Source organism: Branchiostoma floridae, chromosome 2 (genome assembly GCF_000003815.2).
Source record: "Branchiostoma floridae strain S238N-H82 chromosome 2, Bfl_VNyyK, whole genome shotgun sequence".
NCBI classification, from domain to species: Eukaryota; Metazoa; Chordata; class Leptocardii; order Amphioxiformes; family Branchiostomatidae; genus Branchiostoma; species Branchiostoma floridae.
Window position 1 is genome coordinate 24861332 of NC_049980.1, and position 17500 is coordinate 24878831.

Here is a 17500-nt window from a genome sequence, read left to right on the forward strand (position 1 = left end):
ACACAATCCAACAGAGGGACTAAGCCCTACCAAAGTACCTCACCTGAGTCCTTGGGGCACGAGACTAACTAAATCTCTTCATACAATCTCTAAGGTTAACTAGCATGACAATAGGTTGTATAACTCCGCCCATCACAGGTAAGCTGGTTGGATGCTGTCGGCATCCAGCCAATCAGGGATTACCTAATATGCTAATGTAAGCTCCTCCTCATAAGGTCTAGACAGTCATTACCTAATTATCTCATATGTCAAAGGTCATGGCCGTTACAACCCAATAAGCCATAATGTTACAAATGAATTTTTAAGATGACTCCAGTGTAAGTATTCAAATTAGCCTTTTTATGCTAGATAGGCTAAATGCTATCACTTTATTAACTCATGGTCGCTTCACTTGGTCTATGGTCCTAGTAGGGTCCATCCCAGTGTGAGAGGGTCAAACCTTTCAGTCTAGTCCTTTCACGCTTGAAATTAGACCATGTTGATTTGATTATATAATGACATCTTAATTTTTTCTGGGAACCCCAAAACTGCCATTTGAATTTTAAAAAGTTAGGTCCACAAAAAGTGCTTTTCATTATGATATATAAGTGGTCACAAAGAATATGGTATACCAAACAATAGATTCTTCGTTTTTATTCTCACATCTTGACTTTGGGACTGACTTTGACATTCTGACAAGTCTAGCCATTTTTCATTTTTTTGTTGTTGCAATTTAGATCTACATGTATTTGCTCATTTTGCAGCTGATACTGTACTGTTTACACAATGTTTGAGACTTTTTTTTTTTAAACAGCCAAAACATTATGCGTTCAAATGTCATCCGTATTATCAAATCATGGCCTGACTTCAGCCTCCTAGCAGCATCTCAAGGGGGAGGCCCGATTCATGATTATCAACATTGGCTAAGCTGCTCTATTGCCGCAAGAGGAGCTTCCATGCTAGTTGGAAGTCTGTGAAGGAGGCTATTAAAAGTTTCCAACAACAGGGACAAAGAGGCACATGGAAATCTTCTTGTGGAACAAAGATCTATTTCATTTTTTATTCCTTCTCGTGTAGACAAAAGCAGCTTCTCAACACAAATATAAGGCAAGGTCCTCTAATTCACCACAAATAAATCTCATTCTTAAACAGTTTGGTCACAGGAAATTCACATCACAGAAAGGCAATTATTTCTTGTATTCAAGGTTAGGGCTTGCACCTTTGGGGATTACAACAGCACGTGACTTTTTCCTAAGCCTATAAATAACATTGTTTTCTTTCTTTTATGTAGGACATGGGTAAAATGTAGCAAACGTGCTGTTTAACAATGTATGAATAGAGCAACATTTCTTTACAAACAAGATATGTTAACGCTACTCTTTCATATACTGTGTTGTTTTGTACGTCTTGTGTTGATGTTTTCTGTCGCTACTAAAGAACACTGTACGCAACATTTGTCACCACAACATATGTAAGTGGAATCAAGGGCATTGACATGTTAGCATCAGCAGAGTTACGGGGCCAGACTTTTGTTTTGATTGAACATTTCAATCCACAGTTGACTGTTGGAAGGACTTTGTATTTTGAACATTGAATGAATCCAAAGATATCATCAGTTCTCCCAGTAAGTATATCCCACATTCAACATTTCACCCCTCAGCTTTCACAAACTTCAAACCTGCATACAACTGGACTAAAGTTGAGCTACACAGGTCTCAATATACATATAAATCATGTTTCTCTCTCAACATCCTGACCCCCTTCTTTCAAACAACAGAACATGATTGACATCTCTTTGCATTGGTTAACATGATGCTTCATCAGTGCAGCTGTGAGTATTACACTACTTCCTGGGGTGGAACTTTTTAGAGGGGTCGCTGGCATGGTCTAGCAACAGCTGGCATGGCTGGAACGCCACTCCGTATGCCTCCTCAAACTTCCTCATCCAGCCAACAAACTTGTCAGCTCCCATCAGGTCAACGTACATGAATGGGCCTGAAAGAAATTTCATAAGTCAGACACAGGGAGATGCATACCTCTTCAACTGTTATAAACACCCAGTGTTACAGTAAACAAGATGTCAAGACTGGATGTTTTACTGCAGTACCATAGAAGGCTGCTATAAGGCTATGTCCTTTGTTTTTCCACGTACCAAAGGTCAAAGATCCATCCACAACTTCTAGAGCTCTTGCTAAAGGTACATATACTTTGCAAAGGTAATTAGACCGATGGATTATATGGAGTTTTAGGTCGATTCGCGATTTTTAACCGGGAATATTATGCCGGGAAAGGAATATATGCCGGGAAAGGAATATACACTGGAAAGCTTGTACGGGCTAGGCGAATTTGGCTTCCCAGTGCGAATGCTGGACTTCGGTATCTACAAAGGCAATAATGATTAAGAATGCCTTTCAGGCGGCCAATTAACGTATTCGCGAGAAGTTATTCACACTGACGCGAGAAGTAATTCACAGCATCGCGACAAGCACTTCACATGTCAACGTTGATAGTGCACGGCCACCCCGAAGCGTGCCACAAACTTACGTAACGTTACCGAAAACCGTGCACACGCTGCCTGTCTTTGTCACGTCCGGAGTGACGCTTTGCATAAGCCCGCTTCGTGACGTAATGCTACTTTGCACATGTTGATCATAACGTCTTTGAAATTACACTTTATATTTACAGCAATGGCCAGGGATTGTCCTTCCCTCAACTCGGGGAAGCTCTTTCGTACATGATGGGAAGTTTCAGCGGAGTTTTTCTACGGTAAGTACTCGTTTTCAAATGAGCCGTGTTTTGAAATGCGTGACCCGACGACCGTTACAAAGTTACGGGTCATCGCGCGACGGGGCATGTGCCGGGCTGCCAGTGCTAGACGCATTTATGACGGGAAGTTCGCACATCCATACCAAATGGTGATAAGTGTTTTTTAATGGGGCTTTGTAGATACCGAAGTCCAGCAGGCGTACTGGGAAGCCAATTTCGCCTAGCCCGTACAAGCTTTCCGGTGTATATTCCTTTCCCGGCATATATTCCTTTCCCGGCATAATATTCCCGGTTAAAAATCGCGAGTCGACCTAAAACCCCTCCCCCCCCCCCCCCAAAAAAAAAAATTGCCAAGCTTCCCAGAGAGGCCGGTGAAGGAGGCTAAAAGTGATCTAAATGCTGACCACTCTCCCATCAGTTTTAAGGTACCTATAGAATGCCGTCCATATACTAGTACTCGAATCAGTACAGCATGGTATGAAAAACATGACTAATTGTAAAAGACATTTCAGTAGCCTTACCTCCATGCTGTGGAGGGAATCCTAGTCCCATGACTGCACCCAAATCACCATCCACCTAAATACAAAAAAAAAAAAAAGTAACAGTTACATCTACGTACTATGGTTTACACATGTTTACATGTATCAGGCATGTCCTAAGATTTTCCTCTAATAGAGGTTTGTTTTTTGGTAAGAGAGATCAAATATATCTCAATACACGGGGAGATAGTTAACACAAGGAAGGGTAATTTATTGGTGTGATACATTGCATAGCTGAAGAATATACTAAAGTTGAACACATCTTTGTGACAGATTTTCTGCATAAATTCTATTAACATGCTGCACCTGCAAATCGATAATGAGAGGATTATCAAATCTGTAGCATATGCCTGTGGTAATGAAGAATAATTCCTCCATCGTTAACCTTAGTTGATCCCTGACAACTCACGTATGATTTATTGAGTCTGTCGAATTATTATCTCAAACAAACTTTCTTCTCGGGTCATGGTACCAAGGCTGCTGTTTAAGATGTCTGGCAGAGAGAGTTCTGGATTTGACAACTGTCTGTAAGCTACAACAACCTACAGAACTTTGCCTGTTGGTCACATTTCTGAAACATGAAGCTTACAGTTGAGACGGCCAATCTTTATCTTTCATTCTGCTGGGGTAGTCTTTTTGCCCCAAGGTTATATTGGCTGCATGGTACAGAGAAGGTTAAATTCATGTTTGTTCCAACACAGGGCACTGAAATAAGTTAATAACAAAAGGGTTATCGTCATGTGGATTGTATTGGATAGATTGCGGAACATGAAACATGTATTGGATTTTGAGTTTTCATCAAACATTTCAATAATTCAGTGTACTTTCAACTCCATACAGGAACTTCCCAGGACAAAATTATGACCTAGTGCCGAGTGTGAAGCCTGGCTCTGCTAGTTTTCATCAAAATCCTATTTCCTTTATCAACAGATTTTCCTTTTGCACCTGGAGGTCAAAGGCCAAGGCAAAGCTTCCAGACATGCCCATACATTTCCTTCAAACAAGCAACTTTTTTTGACAGCTGATGTTATTAATGACTTCAGCAAGCATGTCGGCATGTAAAGGTTATGGGTTTGATAAATTTGGAGAGAAACAAGTCAAAACAGAGAGGAGTTACTGTCTGGCCTGTAAAACTTCTACTGATCTGTTTCCTGTGAGCCATGCTGATGACTAGCATCCAGATGAAACAAAGGAGAGACATAAAAAGGGTTAAAAATTCTTTGTAGGAATCACACTTTTCAAAAGTTCAAAATCCGTTGGACACTAAGGAGTATATCATCCAGATATGTGAAAATGATAAAACAAAAATTAAATGTGGACTTTATCTTCAGGCATCCATGGATACTGAGTAGCACATTTAGAGGATTTCAATCTTCCAATCTACACTTTGACAATAAATTAATGATGACAAAAATCAAAAGATTGTCTCTTTTCCAATGTGTATGTTTAAATATGCTGTGAAAGTCCATTGCACTTTTGCAATATTCTAGACACTTGTATTTGTGCATAAAAGACTTGTTATAAGGTACCGGTAGTATTTCTTCCACCTAATGTTACAGTTATAGTACTATGGTATAGTATACATCAGAAATTGGAAATTATCTTTACGTTTTGAACATTATTATTCCCATCACATGCGCCTGTCTGTGCTGGTGCCTTTATGGTGCCTGATCCAAATGCACACTCCAACTTCTGACAGCTCCGGCAATAATTAATGACTTCCCCTGCCCCCAGCCAAGTGGGAGGAGATGTTTTGAAGATAATGTTGGTGGGAAAAAATTCAAAATAAGGGAAGTTCTGTGTGAACGGCAAATTTGCGAACCGCCTGGCCCTGAGACAGTATGTAAATGAGGAAGTTACAGCCTCCCCCTACAACAGTCTGCTACTCCATACTTGGGAACAGTTGCGAGTCTGGAGCCCACAGGAGCAGGGTGGGGAGAGGCTTCTAGCAGGAGCAGTGGGACCATTCACTGGGAGATAGACGTACAGGCTTTACTCTCTGATAGCAGTTAGGTGATCCATGTGAGGTAAGTCCAGAGATGTAGTTAATATTGATGTTGATAGAGTAGTTTACAACCCCAGTATGATTTTAGATAGTAAATAGGGATTTTGTACATCAAACGCAAAATGCAAATATAGGTATGCATTGTCACATACTAGTATATAAAACTGGTATGCATGATACACATTTCTGTATGTACCTATCTACTTCAAAAGCCTCATTGTTTGGTAAACCAGACTCAATACAATTTATAGTTTAACAAACAGTGCAGCAGTTAAATCTGCCTATTTGGCATAGATCATGACCAGGCATATTGATAGTCATTGATAGTAGTGGTAGTTTTATGTGTAATCAGCTGTGCAAGGACAGAGGAACACTTTCATTTCCTCTAAAGTACTGGCACAAGATTATGCATGTGTGAATTTCCGTTTGTCAGATATCAGAATTACAACCAGCATAAAGAAGATTATGAGCTGATGTAATCTGCAAGGGGAAATAAATTTGGCCAAAGTTCATTACTTGTTCAAGAGACTTAATCCATCAGAACATTCATAGGCAGCAAGCAAAGAGATGAAAATAAAGTTGTTCATGCATCATCTATTACAATGGCATTATTTTTTCTGACACCATTGCTCCTTTCTGTCGGAGAGTGTGTGTAGTGGGTGATCACAATTCAAAGTTGACTGTGTTTCCTGACAACTAGTACTTTGGATACCCAAGACTGCTGGTTTGTTCTTCTTCCTATGCACATCTGTCCTTGTAAGCTGGAGGAGGACATGTGTGCATAGGGAAGAGATCAGCTAGCCAAATCTGCATCCACCAGAGACATCACTTTCAAATGCAGCCATTTGGTAGCATCATCATTCTTTTTTTGTAACGTCTGTGTCAAATTCTACCATGCTTCAATGGATTAGCCAACAGGGCATCTGATGTCTAATCCTGGTATCTATTGTTGATTCTTGTTTCCTGCTGTTGTGATTTAACATCGCTACGCACTATAGGTGGCTAACAGCGAATTTAGTTTTAAAATACATTTGTACTAGGATAACATAGGGAAGATATCAATGGCCATGGTCTGTTTTAACTTTCCCCATGCTGTCAAACCCATAACCAATAAACAATTTGTAGCCATACAGCAACTTCAGTGTGTTAAAGGTTAAAAGAAACATCAAGAACAAGAACAGTCTGCATTCTGCATGTCATTGTCAGTATCAACCTTAGAATCTTCTTACTTCTGTTATGATATTTTGTTGTCAAAGTGAACCCAATAACATGTTTTAGCAAACAACAGATTACAAATCTATTGATGGCTCCTAGGTGGTCCCTGCATTGAAAGTTGAAAACTACCACTTCTCCGACAAAGACATTTGTATGCTATTCCCTGCCTGTAGTGAAACCTGTGAGATGTGTGTCATCATAGCGTGCAGTTTGGACCAGGGGTGGAATGTGTCCTAGAACCTACCATCAGAACATCTGTAATGCCATATGGTACCTGACAGAACTTGGACGTGGTATCAGTTCATTCTGTCACAACAAATACTTCTGACTCACGACTTTACAGTCAGTATGACAGGCATCTTTTTGCTGGGCCGATAAAAGCTACATACATGTATCTGTAAAAAGCCTGTACCCTCTTTTGAATCTTGATGCCTATGATTAACTCCCACTTTATATGCATTACCTGCAACAATACAGGTGTTCATACTTTTCTTGTACGTTATCAATGTTTATAAGCTTTTCAGTTATTCCCTTCTTGCCTGGTCGTTTTGGTAATTTAATAGTTAATACTTCATTGTGAAACATAGCACTTTAACTTAATGGTTTGCTTAGCTGTTATGTGTATATTTCCATTCCAACAAATTTAACCTACTTTGTCCATTAACCAAACACACTACCAGAGTTCAGGAACTTTGCTGAAAGCTACTGGGTTGTGAACAAGTACTCTTTGGAAAATCTGGATTCCTAGTAGCTTAACCCTTCCCAAGTAATGAATTCAAAACAAGAGTCACTTTTTTGGAAAGGCATCCCAAACATGACCCTAGACAATAATGCCTTTTTTCTGCTTTCTTATGTGTGGGGCATGTTTTGAAAATAACTCACTCATGCTGTCAAGCTTACTTGGAACCTCTTGAAACAATATCTCAATTGTTTTTATGCATTATTTCTCTGTGTAGTGACTTACCGGGCTGGACAGAATGCCCTCCTGCAGGCACAGGATGGACTCGTTCACAAAACGTGTTATCAGACGCATCTTGATGTCCTCGTCTGTATTGCTACATCAACAAAACAACAACAGCTGCGTTAGGAGCACGTCACTTGCAGACAGTAAGCTTCAAATGGGTGGGAAATTAACACAAGTGTTGCCAAGGCCATCTTTTCTGATAAAGGAATGAGCACACTGCTAGTTTGTCATCAAGGCAACTATCAAACCTATCCTTGCAGACACAGCACATTATATGGCCATTTTGTCACAATTCAATACAAATAAAACTGATGAGATCATGTTTCGTGTACGACCAAGAAGGTCTGCTAACTTAACAAAATCTTACGGTGCCATGTTTTCTCTCCGATTTGCACTTTATACACACACACGATTGCACAAATATAACAAAAGTGCTACGTTTTAAGCATCCAAAATCGTTCTGGGGAACTCAGGAGTTGAAACGTGTGATCAAGTTTCTCCATTAAAAGTGATTTGTTGGAACTTACAGCCCCTTGGATTCAATGCGAAACCTCTTGAAGATTTCCTCAGCACCAGGGTTCAGCTCACGGCCCTTCTTGCCCTTGCCCCCGCTGTACAGGTAGCAGCCCTTTCCACTTTTCCTACCTGAATGTGAATATCGAGTGATGTTAGGATTCATACTTATTTGATGTACACTTCTTAATGTTAAACGTATTTTTGCTTTCACACAATCACTAAATCATTTGACACATGTCTGTGTCCGTGTAATGTACTTTGTCACATTTGCTAATAGATAAATAAATTTGACACATACACCTTGGATTCCTTGCCAAACACACTGACCAATCTGAACCTATTTGCCATGCAGACAAAATGCAGCCTTACCAAGGAAGCCCTGGCTGACCATGGTCTTCAGCACCTCAGGATCACCGCCTCCGAACCTGACTCCAAACTCCTTCTGCAGATCCTCCGCCACGTGGGACCCCACATCAATACCGACCTCGTCCAGCAGTGTTGCCGTGCCTACGGGAAAACCTGCCCTCGTAGTCAGCTGGTCCAGTTTCTGAGGGCCCTCTCCCTCCTAGGACAACATAAGGAACTGTAAGTATTCTCTTGACTTTTTATTACTCACATTTTCACTTTAGCAGATTACGTGTTATGGAGCTTTAGATCATCTTTATGTGCATCTGGCAATGGTGTAAGACTAGCACTTGTAGGGGTGGGGGTGATACGAACCTTAAATTTTAAGGCAACATCTTGCTACAAATGTTTAATGGACAACACTACCGTTTAATGGGTAATGGCATTACAAAGCTTGGTACACACGCTAACATAACCATGCACACAACTGAGACTGATTGATACTGCTTTATGTCTCCATAGGTCTGACCTGCAGGAGCCTGATGATCTCCGACAGAGTTGGCGCCAGGACCCTGGTGGTGTAGAATCCAGGGCCGTCCTGCACGACGATGGGGTACTTTCCCTGCTTCAGACCCACTGCTACAGCTGCCGCACACGTCTCCTTCGTTGTCTTGTCTGTGGCAATGATCTCTAGCAGAGGCATCTTCTCCACAGGACTGAAGTAATGCATGCCAATCACCTGTAATATCATAGTACAGAAACAGAACAAGAAGTAGTGATTTAGAGACAACAGTCATTGGCACAAACTGTATGAACAAAATCACACTTCAAGAATATTAAAGCCTTCTGAACAAAGAATGCATCCGTAGCTCATTATCTGTTCCCAACTTTGAATGTGGCCGCCAGACTACATGCACTTTTATTTTGATTAAGCAAGGAGGTTAAAGAAAGAGAGGAGAGCGTTCCTATTGTTCCGATCTTTGCCGCGAGTGTGAATCACATCGAAGTGCTAATTGCCCCAATCTGCATCTCGCCAGGCTAGCGTGGGCCTTTGTTTACGAGTCAGTTTCAACATCTCTCGTCCAGGAACATCGATTTGGGGCCGGGATTTCAGCGATTTTGAGGATGATTCTCATTAAATACAGCGCTACTTTTACTAAGGAAACAGATATCAATAGTGACGATACTTCGCCTGAGGCAAGTGCGAGCATAGTTCCCCACGGGCCACAGAAATGTGTGTAACAACAAGTCACGCGGTGTAGAAGAACGCTGGGTCGGCTTTCATAGCCCAGGACACACGGAGCTATTTCATAGTATTTGTAAGAAGCTTGAGAAACGCTATGCAACTTTATTTTCAAGTCTGTCAAATTAAGATATCAAGCCATCTGTGTAAAAAAAAATGCGTTCCTCGTGAGGCAAAAATTCCCTCAATACCGACAAAATAAATTTCCTCGGAAATATCATCTTGCTTCCCATCATTGCCATGAACATCCACGGAGCCCTCAGAGTACAAAATTCATGCATCACGAACAGCAAAAATCGATCGCAAACAGCAACAACAAACACTTATTTGGCACACCCAAGCCCACTACTATCGTTGAAAAAAAGTCTCTTTTGCGGGGCAAGCGTAATAATTTTTTAATAGACACATGAAGTAGAGAATATTGTTCATAATTCTGAGACAAAAAAATCGGGGATACAGCGACAAAAATGCCTGTAAATTCACTCAACTTGGTCGCACAGCGCCGAAACAAGTATCGACATGATCGCCATCTTGGTCTCTCCACAACAGTACTGTTTGCACACGTCACCTTCGCTTCCCAAATAAGGAAATCTGCGGAAACTGCGCTCATCTCGCTCGCAGTTCGGCAACCCTCGGCCGTCCTCGGCCGGGATCGCGGTGCATGACGTCATGGCTGGGCTCATGTGATTGGCTGACACGTCCGGGCTCATCAGAAATGGCGGGAAACCCCGCGGCCATCATGGTCATCAGAGACGCGCCGCCGGATAGCGGAAACAATGGGCCCGGAGGGTCTGAACAATAGCCCGCAGTGGGGTGTTAATGACTGAGCTCTCTCCTGTGATTCTTTAACCTCCTTGGATTAAGCAATGCAAACTGGACCTCAATCTAAAGCAAACTGGACCTGATACAGAATATATGGACTACTATTAGATTACACGCAAGGAAACTGAACTCACCAACTCTGGTCTCTTGCTGCCCGCAGCGATCTGTAAAAAAACAGAATATATACAATCAAACAAGGATTGACAGGGAAAGATGATTAGTCGTCAACACATAAAATATCAAACATACTTCACTTATCTACACAGTCCTGTGGGGTTCAGGCTGTAAATCAATTTGAACACTACAAAAATGACAATGAAAAGATACTATAAAACCTTACCCTGTGGATAGGTAAGGCAGATGTGTTGCTGGCAAAGATGCAGTCTGGAGATATATGCTGCAAAAAACAACAGAGAGAACATTAAAACACAGGAAAACACCTTTCCTGTGATATCAAAAGAAATCATTTAATTGTCATTTGATTGTAATTAGACACTTGATATCAAACCAACCGGAAACTTATATATATCATTAACAGATGTGCCTAAAATTCCACAATTGCTAGGAAACCATTGACATTTTCTTGATCAAAAGTAAATATTTGCAATCAAATCAACTGTCATCTTTTAGACCAAGTCCTCATCAAGTTCTCAATACATGCCATTGTAGCTTCACAGCAACATACTTCAATACAGCACAAGAGACAATAAACTACAGACTGACCTGCTCTAGTTCCTTGATGACCTTATGTTTGATGTTGATGTCCTCGAACACTGCCTCAATGACCATGTCCACCTTGTCAAACCCGTCATATGCCACCTGAGCCTCCAGGTTGGAGATCAGCTGGTCACGCTCGAAGGTCGTGATCTTCTTCTTCTTGACATTAAGGTTCATCCTGATACCAGAGGACAGAAGTTCTTTAAAGGTATTTCAAACAAAGGCCATTAAACAATTGTCATCAAAAGGGACACATTACACTTCGAATTAATTTCCCATTATCAAATATGCACTCTGAGAGCAAAGCTTAATAGGAACAATGACAGTTTGGGTTTGGTGCTGGCAAAATTTATTTGTGAAGTTCTTGCACACATCTCCATTACAAGAAAAAATTCGGAGGGGTGTGCAAGTATTTGAAAAAGTGAAATAGGAGAAAACAATAACGCAAGCAGACAGATGCAGAGATGAAAGTGTTATGTGACAAGAGACATCTAAAATGTTAAAGATGTTATCCAGAATATTCTAAAAAAAACTGAGACCCACTCTTTCCAAATGTGGTCCTGGCCACGCCCCAGGTTCTCGGCAGTCACATCCTTCAGTATGACCTGGTAACCTTTCTCTAAGGACACTTCGGAGATGCCGGCCCCCATCAGCCCTGCTCCTAACACTGCCACCTTCCTGCAGAGACAATAAGGTATGCCATCTCACTCATCTGGACAAACAGCAAGTGCTACAGTGACTGGACTGAAGATCACACATCATGAAATACTATTCAATATGTCTATTTAGCAATGGCACAACAAACTGGTAAATAAGTATATACACATGTATGTACTTACTTAATGGGCTTTGCTGGTTTACCATATTTGTTCTTCTTCACTTCAGTCTGTGGAGAAATCAAACAAAACTCTATCATCTCAAAACTTTTTCATAGTTATCATATATTCTACATTCTGATTCTAAAAGGTAAAACTAAGGTACTTTAACTTTTTAAAGAACATGCCTTCATTTTTATTATGTCAATAACCCCATTACATACAATCGCATAAAATAAAAAAAAGGTTTGACAACAAAACATACTTTTAAAATGAAGACAAATAAATGACTTACCGTGGCATTGAAAAGTCCAATGAGGGCCTTTGACTCATTGGTCATAGCCAATTGACCAAATGTCTGAAAAAAGGGAACAACAGCATGAGGTGAGTGCAGTCTGAAGTCAGGATTACGCAGTACAATATTGTGTCACAAGGTGGAGGAGGGTTAGAATACGTATAAGAGGCAGATCATGGTTAAAACTCAAAATCTTAAACAATTGCTGACAGAAATGAGACAAAAGAAATCTCACCTCAGCTTCTGCCAGGTACCCGGCTTCTTTTCCTTTCTCAATTCCAGTCTTGACAACCTGCAAAGGGCAACAATTACTGACTTGTTAGCTCTTCCTACCTGAATAACTAAAAGAAGTGTGCATTGGTGGTGGATAACCTGACAAGTACAACTAAAGTTTTCTAGTAAAGAAAGGCAAAACCCACCTCAATGATCTTCAGGGGAGCAGGATACAATCCTTTGGTCTGCTTCATAACCTGAAACAACAAAACAGAGAATGTACGGCATGCTGCAGTTGCATGTAGTCTTGTTCTCAACAACAGCTTACAATTAAAGTACCAATGTCGTGATGGCTTCTCAAATCTTGTTTGACATGATTTGATTTTCCTATGATCTTTCTTAAAACTTTTACATGACAATGTGAAATGGTTTCAACACACAAAATCATCAAAAGATTAAGGACGACCAGATCAGAAAATATGGGGAACTACAAATGTACTGCTCTAAAATTATCCTTTTTGTTGTATCATTGTATGCCAAAGGTCTCTGATGAAAAACAGACTGAATCTATATCAAAGATTGTTCTAAGAAACATTTCTTGTGCAGCAGTTATTAAGGTACTTTGAGGCAGCTGCTCTGGGGAACAAAAACACCACTCCTACCTGTCCCTTGACCATGCCAAAGAGTCTTGTCCTGACAAACTCATACTGCAGGGCCCAGTTCACCAGTCCTGGGGTGGCAATAGGACGAGTAAATAATAAGCCAAGTGATAGTGAGAAAAATACACGTACACAACATTTATAATTCGCTCAAGATACTAACTTACTTACTTGATGCTTATTCACTCAAGAGCTTTGTAAAATCCTTCAATACTGTTTAAGACCTTCAAGATTGAGTCTGTATCTTTATAGTGACAGCTTTAGAGTTGGTGTTAGAAAGACAGTAAGAGAACAGCAAACTTACTGGACTGCAGATTCTGCTTTCTGGCAGTGCTGACCTTCCCAGCTGCCAGCCCCCGGGCCACGTCCAGGGCCACATCCTCCAGGTACTCTAATGTTCGCACCTCAGGGGGCTTCAGGCCAGGTCCTAAAAACAAACACCCAAAAATGAACTTGTTAACTCCTGCTGAACTGCTAAACTCCTGCTTCCAGTGAATGACCTGCAGGAAGGATGTTTAAACATATGTTTAGACATCCAGGTAAACAATGTTTAGACTTGAAGACAATTCAATCTCTACAATTGGATAAGATTCAGAGACTGCTTCCAGACATTTTGAGTCATATCCATCACTCCTCTTCAGCATCATTAGAAATCTCTGAATCTTATTGTCTTTCCATATTGTCATTAACAATGCCATGTTGGTCATTTGTATAGGCTCACATTTTTATTAGTATACAATTCTAGCACATGTTTATAAGTAAAGTTATTGGAATCATCTGCCTTGGTGCTTTACCTAGAGGCTCAACAAGCAGGTCCACCAGACCAAGTCTCTTCGCCTTCTTGCCCTTCGCCTGCTTGCCTGTCAGGATCATGGGCATGGCCTCCATCAATGGTATCTGCCAATGATGAAGAACACTGTTAATGCATCCTGTAAGTAAAAATCTACAGATTCCTTGCCTTAACATCAATTCAGCTACATTTCTTTTGGTATTTTGTCTCACTTTTGTGTAATGATTGAGAAAAAAGTGCCAAGATGACTACAAACCAGTCTGGGTAGCCTCTGGGTTCCCCCTGCTCCAGGAAGCAGCCCAAGCTGCACCTCTGGTAATGACAGGGCTGTCTTCTTATCGTTCACGGCTATGCGGTACTGGCACGCTAGAGCGGTCTGCAATGGTGTGACATGTCAAAACAATGAGTCACAAGCATCATCAGATCAGGTGACAGTTGCATGCTGTATTTCATTTTTTAATGAATAGTTTGTCTTTCTAACTCTTCGTGCCTTTCTTGCTTTAACAGCCATAACCTTTTGACTTTCCCTGTTACAAGAGCCAGTGTATTCCTGAGCTGACCTATATAGATATAATCTCTACTTTGTTAGAGTTTGAGAAACAGATTACTCCATCAGAGGCAGATGTGCACTATATGTTTTTGATGGAAGGTGATCTAACAATGACCACTGCATCTTTTTGAAGATGTACAACCAAAAGCTACAAGATAATCTTAAAGCACACAAGTCAGATCTCTGTAGATCAGGGTTGTAGCCAGCACCCGTCCTTCAGTCCTTTGAAGGAATTTTGCAGCTGGGGACAGAAAAAAAAATTGCCCATTCCGTCCTCTGTAATGGACAAAAATCTATATGTAAAGTCAGTAAAGATATAAAGAAACTGTCTTCTTGTGTAATTTTTCACCAAAACAGATGAACAGCTTAGTCTACCAACAAAATATACACCTCAAAATGCAGGAAATTGGCTTTCAGATGGTCTAGATTTCAAAATTTTTCAGAGGAGTATGCCCACGGATCCCCTTAGAAACGTTATGCCTTCGGCTCGACATCTCGTTCTTTCGGATTCAAAATCGAGGGGACTGAAAAATATTTCAGGCTAGCTACAACCCTGCTGTAGATACATTTGTGTACATATAAGCCATCCCCAGTGGCGACCAAGAAGTTACCTCTAATCCACCACCCATACAGGTCCCCATGATGGCAGCCACCACAGGCTTGGGACTGTCCTCCAAACTCTGCAGCACCTTCTGTCCATCTGAGGCCAGGGCTTCAACTTCTTCTGATGTCTTACAGCTAGAAATCATCCTGAAATAGTAACAATGTATTTAGTACGAGATACAGGACATCTGCTTTGTATTGATTTTTTTAATATGTTGTATTCATTGGCAGTCGTACAGTTTATATTTCTTCAATCTTGAATCAAATGATGTGAATCAAATTCCTTCTACCAAGCCAACAAAATTAGATTGCTTGAGTGAATAGTTACAGTGCCTACAATGACAGACTCAGCATACATATGACAGGAATTAATCTTTTCAACACTCACTGTACTATATCCATGCCCTAGGCTGTCAAAAGGATAAATCCCCTTCAAGATAAACACCATAAACAACAGGTGTCCACAGTTCCCACACACCTGATATCAGCTCCAGCGATGAAGCAGTCTGCCTTGCCCGAGATTAAGACACCGCTCTTCACCGACTCATCTGCTCGCAACTTCTCCAGCAGCTCTTTCACTTCTGTTAGCACTGTTCTGTCCAGTGTGTTCACCTAGCATACATGATAGCATGAAAAATGTTAGAGATTCTCAGGCTACAATGGCAGTAGAACCAACTACTAGTACACTGTACAATGCATCTGTGTGGACAAAAGGCAGCTTTCAGTATGTCACTATTTATTGTCCTTTTTTCCAAAGATGCGGGAGAGATAAACAAAGATATTTAAAAATTCAATTACTTCAACAACTTGTGGAAAAAAGGTTGACAGATAAAAATTTTCTCATGATGACTTACCTTGCTGTCTGGCATGTTGAATCGCATGACAGCCACATCATTCTTCACCTCATAGGTGAAGTTCTTCCATGCTGGAATAAAGAAAAGGGCATTGAGAACTCTCAAACTGAAGGTATAGTCTAGATATGAGAAAAATTACTCTTTAATGTTGGCCTAAACACCAGTCAATAAGATGACAAAGGGTGTCATATAAAAATCCTCTTGATACCAATTACAACATCTTAATATCAAAATAGTCATCCAATGTGGTGGTTCCGTGACTTAAAGATCATGTAATTTGTTTCCATTACATACATATGCACGAATACATAGTTATGTCTCTTCTCACCTGCCATGGGTGATGTCATTGACAGGTACCTCTGGAAGTAGAGCTGGCTTGGTCTTTGCATCAATCCTTTCAAAAGAAAGTTAGAATTAAGCAGTTGTAATGGAATGTGTAGCCTTTCTATACCAGTCTAGTACACTCTAGAAAGCAATAGATTGGGAATATTGTGGAACATTACAGGTGTATTATATTTCTGATTCTTATAAAATGAAGATAAGGTGGCAACCTCAGCAGTTATAAGAAACACCAATTCGTATACATGTAACATGCATTTCTGAGGGACTCAAGGACGTGATGTAGAAGTGACCTTAAGAAGGGTCAAAATTGACCTCTAGCATAATTCAGCAGCACATGTAGGCAAACGGAGTTGGGTAGCCCTTCACGACGAACAACATGATGGGCATGTGTTTGCTGCGTACTGATTTCATAACCAGATCAAGTAGAAATGTTATTTTCTTCAATTTAATCACCTAATCATGAAGAAGTAAAGGCTAGAAAATGGGGGGGGGGGGCATGACACTTTCGTTTGCCCTGGTAGTTTACTGTCTGTCCTTTCATCCATAAAATTTATGCATTAAAGGGGTAGTGGACTTAAAAATCATTAGCTTAAGCAAGGTATACTAACCTGAGGACAAATGTAAAGTCTGAGTGGAAGAAAACCGGCTCAGCGAGAGTAACCTCGTAGCTGCCGCCATGATGCACGACCAAGGAGAACCAAAAAGGGTGTCTACGATTGTGACGCAATGATGCCTAAAATAGGGATAAAAAAATCCATATAAATATAATATTGTCCCATGTATAGTAAATGTCCTGCAAAATATGAGGATATATTATATGTTTATTTTTTACACAACTTTATTTTGGTTTCTAATCCTTTAATATATAGTATACAGTGCAAACTTAAACAGGACCCACTGCGTGTATTCATTTGGACAGCCCTCAAATAAGCATTGTTACCGGACCCTGACGTGTTGCGGGTATCCGATTTCTAGAGTTTGTCTAGCTTCCTCTTTTCAATTTCGATACAACCTGGGTTTTAGAACTTATGTCAATAAAGTACGTAGTAAACTGACAACGAATGCAAAGAATCTGTCAACAGTCAACCTCTGCTAAGATAGAAATCTGTCGAAACTAAAAAATCGTCTGCACTGCAGAGCAGACGTCACAGAGACCCTAAGGGCACGGGAGGGAAATGCCTGACCTCATTTCTCGCGAGACTCCAAAGATTAAGAGATGATAATTTTTTCATGTCAGCCATAGACATTCCATAGATGTATGAAAAACG

General features: G+C 40.6%; 1 protein-coding gene and 1 long non-coding RNA gene across 3 annotated transcripts; one reads left to right on the top strand and one right to left on the bottom strand.

The window, feature by feature from the left end:
- Window positions 1-1006: 1006 nt before the first annotated feature.
- LOC118404846 (trifunctional enzyme subunit alpha, mitochondrial-like) lies at window positions 1007-17436 on the bottom strand. Its single transcript, XM_035804221.1, has 24 exons — window positions 17417-17436; window positions 16841-16965; window positions 16219-16284; window positions 15891-15961; window positions 15515-15648; window positions 15045-15183; window positions 14140-14259; window positions 13888-13990; window positions 13398-13520; window positions 13097-13164; window positions 12641-12691; window positions 12457-12513; window positions 12222-12284; window positions 11951-11997; window positions 11655-11789; window positions 11118-11289; window positions 10735-10791; window positions 10529-10558; window positions 8859-9068; window positions 8354-8549; window positions 7996-8113; window positions 7469-7559; window positions 3267-3321; window positions 1007-1974 (listed from the first exon to the last, which is right to left on the bottom strand). The coding sequence occupies exons 1-24, from the start codon at window positions 17419-17421 to the stop codon at window positions 1823-1825; spliced, it is 2388 nt and encodes a 795-aa protein (XP_035660114.1). The 5' UTR covers window positions 17422-17436; the 3' UTR covers window positions 1007-1822.
- Window positions 3356-8993, top strand: LOC118404860. Of its 2 annotated transcripts, XR_004829822.1 has the most exons (5): window positions 3356-5311; window positions 7461-7611; window positions 7998-8087; window positions 8337-8569; window positions 8852-8993. It is a non-coding gene; the product is annotated as an uncharacterized LOC118404860 (long non-coding RNA). The 2 variants fall into 2 exon arrangements; XR_004829821.1 differs by lacking the exons at window positions 7461-7611; window positions 7998-8087 and having other exon boundaries at window positions 3375-5311.
- Window positions 17437-17500: the final 64 nt, after the last annotated feature.